At 42.2% G+C, this 7500-nt stretch overlaps 2 protein-coding genes across 2 annotated transcripts in view; both read right to left on the bottom strand.

Moving 5' to 3' along the window:
- LOC138970432 (protein draper-like) overlaps window positions 1-2795 on the bottom strand; it is an 18568-nt gene extending 15773 nt beyond the window's left edge. The window contains exons 1-2 of the mRNA XM_070342885.1: window positions 2672-2795; window positions 1869-2003 (exon numbers count right to left, since the gene is read on the bottom strand). Coding sequence (XP_070198986.1) covers window positions 1869-2003; window positions 2672-2750 — 214 coding nt within the window. The 5' untranslated portion in view covers window positions 2751-2795. The remainder of the gene's footprint in view (window positions 1-1868; window positions 2004-2671) is intronic.
- A 2925-nt stretch (window positions 2796-5720) lies between these two features.
- The window catches only part of LOC138972023 (fibrillin-1-like), a 12183-nt gene continuing 10403 nt past the window's right edge, over window positions 5721-7500 (bottom strand). The window contains exons 14-16 of the mRNA XM_070344864.1: window positions 6937-7068; window positions 6307-6435; window positions 5721-5863 (exon numbers count right to left, since the gene is read on the bottom strand). Of these exons, the coding sequence (XP_070200965.1) occupies window positions 5721-5863; window positions 6307-6435; window positions 6937-7068 (404 nt within the window). The remainder of the gene's footprint in view (window positions 5864-6306; window positions 6436-6936; window positions 7069-7500) is intronic.

The raw sequence follows: 7500 nt of genomic DNA, 5'->3' as shown, positions 1-7500 counted from the left end.
TGCATGGGCTCAAAAGTTATGATCGTTTGAAAAGAGGTGAAAAATACTGTCCCTGGTGTCTTTCGCGCAACTTTTTTAAAGGACTTTTTCTATAATTTTGTTTCCCGTTCTCCAATAGGATGCGTATAGCCTTCACGGATGATGCGAACAACTTGCTCAGTAGCAGTTGCAGAAAAGAACTGTTCACGTGTTTTGAACACACAGGTGCTGTATAAGAAAGAAGACAAAGAATCAAAAAGACAGAAGAATGCAGACATGACGTCATATAATTCCGAAAAATATGACGTCAGATGGAGGCAACACTGGGTTTTTCTCATCGTCCTCTTGATAGCGGCGAGACACAATCTGGCATTTGCTGTGACGAATCAGACAGTTGGAATGCTACGAAATAGAGCTGTGGAGATGGACATCGCCAAGTTGTTAAGAGTCTGTAAGAGCATAATCTCGAGGTCATAACGGCCTACTATACAGAGAACCGTTATATGTCCGTTATGACACAGAGAGAACACCATTTTGGTTGTCCCTTAATTCGTAAACCGTGAACATCAAGCTACGGGAACAGTCACACAAACTCAAAAAGTATAATTATTTGGAGGTCTTCGGATTATTTTGTTTATCATGCACACATACAAACACACACGTAGTCACAGACAGACAGATGCATAAACTCACGCGCTTGCACACCATAACACCGTGCCAAAGACAAATTTCAAAAACAACACACCTAACAGCAGATCTTATATAAAGGAAAAAGGTTTCAATCGCTGAGCTTTGTGCAATTAACCTTGATAGTGGAAAGTGTGTGTCCTGATCACTCAGCCACCTTGAGTGAGATTTTACTTTTTATTTCTTCAAAGTCATGAGGCTATATCTTTTGAGCCCATGAAAGAATGTTTCTAAATCTTGACACACATGTAATGACACTATTGTTTGCAAAGTGTACAAAGTTGCGTGCATGTCACATTTGTTTCTAGGAAGTTACGAACGTTTGCAAATTTCTAACGGAAAACCGTTACAACGTCTATTCTCGGGTTCTGTTTGCTCCAAGTACTAGCGCGAATCCAGATGAGGGTCTTTGTCATCGTTCTGTGAAATTTGGAGAGGCTGCTATTTGTAGTTTTAGATTTATTGCATATCGACTGCAGCTATCCAGCAAAAACACCACAAAACCCCTGGATTTGTTGCTGTTTTTCAGGATTGTGGTCGCCCTCTTTTACACGCTAGATTAGCCTGACTACGCGACGGATTTGAACGAAATGTGTATGAACTGCTAGGTAAGACACCAAATAAACTTTCGGATGTAACACATTAAAAATATCATTCAGTTTAAGTCACTGTTTCGACGGTTGAAAGTGAATCATGCCGTCAAAAAACGCCATTATTTTAGCGTAGGCGTGGTCACGGTCCTGTGACGTCATACCCAAATATTACTCAGATTCCAGAAACACATTTTTGAGCACAAGAAAGACTGATCTTCAAATACACGTATATTTCTGACCCAAAAACTGCTGTTTAACATCTGGGCGATACCACTGAAAAAATATCCTTAACTGTTTGTGCTCAGTGTGCATATGCCGACATATTCATGTCAACCAGAACCTGTCCAATCCTGCGTTGAAGGTCCGGATCTAGAGCATGAGGGGGAGGGGCTTCCAACATGAGACAAGAGGTCAGGGGCTGCACAGACGGGTGGACGGGGGGGGGGGGGGGTGGGATCTTGGATGCTTGAGAAAAAATCAACTTGTCAGATAAAGGGGGGGGGGGGGGGAGAACCAGAAAGCCCACCCCTCCCCCTAGATCCATCCCTGTATGTCTTCTACAAACATGAAGCAGCCATCAAGCGTTGAACACCCCCACAGGACACTCACCGCACGTGCTGTTGGTTCTGGGCACGTGGCCCGCTGTACACACACACGTGGCGTTGCCCGCCTGGTCCTGATCGCCGCACTGCATGTTGTCTCCACACGGCGCGGCACTGCTGCATGGGGCGTTCAGTGGTTTGCCTGGTCATGTTACATCATTATCATCATTATCATCATCATCTTTATCATCGTTACCATCATCGTCGTCGTCATCATCATCGTCGTCATCATCATCGTCGTCGTCGTCGTCACAATCATCATCGTCGTCGTCGTCATCACCATCACCATCACCATCATCATCATCATTTCATCAGAGCAACTCTGCGAGAGGGTTTAGTACCAGTGCACACAAACATAATGGTACGTAGGTCTGAAGCTATTCAGAGTGTCAATGATGATGATGATGATGATGATGATGATGATGATGATGATGATCATGATCATTATCATCATCATCATCATCATCATCATCATCATCAGTGCATGCCGCCCCCCCGAGTGATGTGTACAATGGTTTATCTCCAAGTCCTTCTCTCCTCCTCCCAGTCAGCCTCACCACTGCAGTGTCATCAGTAGCAGTGTCATCAGTAGCAGTGTCATCAGTAGCAGTGTCATCAGTAGCAGTGTCATCAGTAGCAGTGTCATCAGTAGCAGTGTCATCAGTAGCACTGCACACCATTCCCACTGCCCGGTGACACATGCCTTCAAACAGACACGCGTGTCTCTGTCTGCCTGACACACGACCAGATAAAGCGAAAAACTAGACACACGGAAGAGACAACTCAATGTAGCAATGAGCTCATTCTCACCACACGTCTCATCCTCCTTGCTGAAGAAGCCGGGAGCACACACACAGCTCTGTCTGCCTGCCTTCCCCACACACTCCATGTTGACGTCGCTACAGTGGGACGCCGACTCGCACCCCTTGTCGGGACCTCACACATAGAAACACGGTCCTTCAGGTGGCTAGCAAGCATACAGATGTTTGTAAAGCATACATATGTAAATATATATAAAGCATACAGATTCCTGTTTAGTAAATGCATGAACGTTCTGATTCAGGAAATTGTAATCAATCACTACAGTGAACATCTACGACTGCAAACGGTGAATGTCTTTAGTTTGCTGTTAGTTTTGTCTTTGATGGGATATGCTTGGGTGTTTTTTTCATTAATGGTTGTTGTTGGCTTTCATTTTGGGTCGACGGTTGGTATAAGTATGCGCAGCTGGCTAACTTTTCTCATACCAATATCTAACTCATTCTAAAGACTGGATGATTTGTAGAGCTGAATAAGTGGACTCACCACATGAACTACTCTGGGTTCAGCAGACTCATTCTAAAGACTGATTGATGTGTACAGCAGAATGAATGCACTCACCACATGAACCATCCGGGTTCAGCAGGTAGGGCACTTTGCAGCGACATGTCAGGTTGCCTAGCAACCCCACACACTCCATCCTGCCGCCACAGTCGTCGTCATGGAAACACTCCTGACCTTCACGCTCACCTTGACACAAGACAAGGTCAGATATGGAAACACGGACATATACAAACAGTCTGATTGATAGTAATAAATCAGTGTCAGTCATTCACTCCCAAATGAAAGGAGCAAAAGTGTATTATGAAAAATTACTACAGGATGGAAAGCGTCCAAATTGTTGTACAAAATGGGAAGATAAACTAGAAGGTGATATTGATTGGAAATTATGCTTTAAATATGTAACGAAAATTTCTGAAGTAAAACTTAAATGGTTTCAAATTCGAGTATTACATAGGATTTTAGCAACACATGTGATATTAAAACAATTGGGAGTAGTAGAAGACGTGATGTGCCATTTATGCCGAGACGAGAGGGATAGTATTCAACATTGTTTGTGGGCATGTCAATATGTACAGTCATTTTGGAATGATTTGTTAAACTATGTTAAAAATGAATGTCACAATGTTGAGAACATATTTTTTAGTGAAAAGTTTATTTTGTTTGGTATTGATACATATTTCAAAAGTAGTTCAGTTTTTGATTTTATAATATTAAATGCCAAATTTTTTATTTACAAGTGTAAGTATGCAAAAGCTGTTCCTACAATGACTGCATTTAAAAGAGATCTGAGAAAAAGGTATTTGGTAGAAGAATATTTAAGTAAACTTAATTTTACATATAATACATTTCTCCTGGAGTGGTACCCATTTAAACCTCTGATATTGTCAAATGATTGATTGTCTTTCTGATTGAGCTTGTAAGGATGAAATTTGGTTTTTGGAGGTAATAGGAGGTTAAAGATGTTTCTCAGTTTAGACTCGAACACAAACATTGTCTGTTTATTTTGCAGCAGCTAAACGGGGAACAGGACTTGGTGTTTTACAAAATTATCAAATAGAAACAGCGCTAAGAGTAGACATTTTTCTAGAATAGCGCTATAAAAGTTTGCATTATTATTATTAAACATAAAAAAAGAGACGTTTACATAATTTATAAATGTATTGAATATGGGCTGTGTGATTGTATGCTTTATCGTGTTTTTCCGTTTTGTTTTTGTTGTTGCCTCTTTTTTTTCTTTGTCTTTGTTGGAGATGCATAGTTTTGTATGGTTGATGTTATTTGATATTGCTGTGTGATGTTGATGTCGTGTACCAAAAAGAAATAAAAACGTGTTGTCGTAAATCAAAAAAAAACAAAAAAAAAAAACAAGCCACCAAACATCTTATAAAAAACGCTCGCGCTGGACCCGAGTACTCTTCAGACTGGCTCGCTCAATAAATATAAATGTTTAAAAAAAAAAAAAAAAAAAAAAAAAAAAAACAGTCTGAAAGTCACCTATGACCCCACAACAACAACAACCCGTTCTGAGGAGGGATCAGAAACACTGCCATGAAATCATCGTGCCTTTTGACCACCACAAAGTCTGATTTAAGCCACAAACCAGAAGATTATCTTATGCGAAAGATTCATCCATGAATCCTACAGAACGGCAAATGCACACAAATACTTCGCCAAATGTTTACTTTGAAGAAAAAGACAGAACAAACTCGGACGACACTAGCCACTTCGTTTACACTTTAGCAGAATAGGGAAACATGCTAGCAATGTATGTCTTTTGACGATTACAAAACAGTTAGGCAATCACACACACACACACACACACACACACACACACACACACACACACACATACACACACACATACACACACACAGACACAGACACACACACACACACATACACACACATACACACATACACATACACACAATCACACACACACACACACATACACACACACACACACACATACACACACACAAACACACACAAACACACACATATATACACACACATACACACACACACACACACACACACGCACACACACACTCACACACACTGCATATCCACCATTGACCTTACCACATGCTCCACGTGCAGTGGGGACGTAGTGTGTCAGACAGGAACAGGTGTCGGTGTCTGTGCAGTTCATCCTGTCCCCGCACTCAGCGCTAGAGTTGCAGTACCCCCCTACCCACACACCTGTTTTCAGAGAGTTTAATTGATTGAATTTGTGATACATGGGGATAGAGGATTTAGGCACATGCCAAGTCTTACAACCTGTCCCTATTGCATGCACATTATGTTAATATTTCAGTTATACAGTTACAATGAGAAACTAGAGAGAGAGAGAGAGAGAGAGAGAGAGAGAGAGAGAGAGAGTGAGAGACAGAGAGAGAGACAGAGACAGGGAGAGGGAGAGGGAGTGAGAGAGACAGAGAGAGAGAGACAGAGAGAAAGAGAGAGAAAGAGACAGACAGACAGAGATAGAGAACACTAGCACCGCGCTGACACTGAACTCAAGACTGAAGTGTCAATGTGAATGATACGAATTCTCACCGCAGTATCGTATCTTAGTGACAGTGTATCCTTGCCAGCACGCGCACACCGAACTGTCACACTGCATAAAGTCCCCGCACTCTTCGTCAGCACTGCACACACTGTCTAGCTCCAGCCCTGTCAACACAAAGGGACATAACTCAGCACTGCACACACTGTCTAGCTCCAGCCCTGTCAACACAAAGGGACATAACTCAGCACATGCACGCTGAATTGTAATAGTATATGAAGTCCCTGCAATCACCGTCTATACCCGCATGACTGTTGACAATGTGTACCATAGATCAGCACGCACCAACCATTAACAGGTGTACAATGAAGTGCAAGCAGTTACGGTTGCTAGCAAAGTCATACATCTTCCATTGCGTGTTAGGAAGTGACCTATAACATATAACTTCGGAAAAAAAGGTATTTATTCGGCATTTTTGGCGTGGTAACTCTTTGATCATAAACTGAGATGAGGTGAGGATATTGAGATCGTTCGCAGCAACATGTTCTCATATCATCACATACCCTCATCCCTTCCCTCAAGTTTAAGACACTTGGTACCCCCCACTCACCACAACCGCCATTGGTCTTGTTGACGTATCCCACTTTGCACGCACACTGCTGATGTCCGTCTGACGTCATGCACGTCATGCCGTCTCCACAATGTGACGTCATTTCGCACTCGCTACCAACGACTTGTCCTAGAACAGAACACGCACTGGATTAGTTCGGTTTTCTTTCGCCACAAAGTTTGACGTTCCTGACATTTCATTCGCTGTATGGGAAGCTCAAAAGGCTGGAAGCTGGCGAACTTTTAAGAACAGTCGTTTGTAGTTTTAATACTCTGTCTTCTTTAAATCGAAACAGGAGAAGACAGAGTTCAGCTTTCCACTGTTAGAGAATACATTATGACTTCTTCTTTATTTTACCATTTTTGGAAATGTACTTTTACTCATTTTTATGGCTGTGAAGTCTGTGAATATTGTAGTATTTTTTTTAAACTTTTGTCATGCACATTATTTTGAACGTTCAATTTCTATCACTATCTTTACCAATTGTATTGATTATGTGACTTTATACACTTTTGTATTGTCATGACTTGTGTGGGTTTTTTACTGTCACTTTGTCGTTGTTTAATGTTCATTTACGTTCTCGGCGTTAGTAGAGTGGTTAGATTAAACTTGAAACAGGCGTATACTCACCACATTTGCCTCCAAGTCCGCTGACAAAGCCATCATCACACGAACAGAGTTGTGCCCCTTGCTGTGAGAATGAACACGCCATGTTGTCCGCACAGTGCAATGACAGTGAACACACCTCGCCCTCTCCAAGCCCTGCCACAAAGTGCATAGGAGTCATATGGGTCTCTCTTCAATGTCTTGTCTTGTAACATTAACAATGATAATTCTTCTTCTTCTTCTTCTGCGTTCGTGGGCTAAAACTCCCACGTTCACTCGTGTTTTTGCACGAGTGGATTTTTACGTGTATGACCGTTTTTACCCCGCCATTTAGGCAGCCATACGCCGCTTTCGGAGGAAAACAATGATAATAAATCACATTTTATAGCTCAAGTCCCGATTCCCAAGCGCTTTACAATTCCAATAAACACCTCATACACACACACACACACACACACACACACACACACACACACACACACACACACAATATACAAACCAGGGCCGGACTAGGTAAGTACTAGGGGTTACAGATGGGGGTCCAGGGGGCGAGGCCCCCTTGGTGGGGGTTGCAAGAAGCCCCCTTGA

Source organism: Littorina saxatilis, linkage group LG7 (genome assembly GCF_037325665.1).
Source record: "Littorina saxatilis isolate snail1 linkage group LG7, US_GU_Lsax_2.0, whole genome shotgun sequence".
Classification (NCBI taxonomy): Eukaryota; Metazoa; Mollusca; class Gastropoda; order Littorinimorpha; family Littorinidae; genus Littorina; species Littorina saxatilis.
Note: the sequence above shows the minus strand (reverse complement) of the source record. Positions and strands in the feature narration are given on the sequence as shown.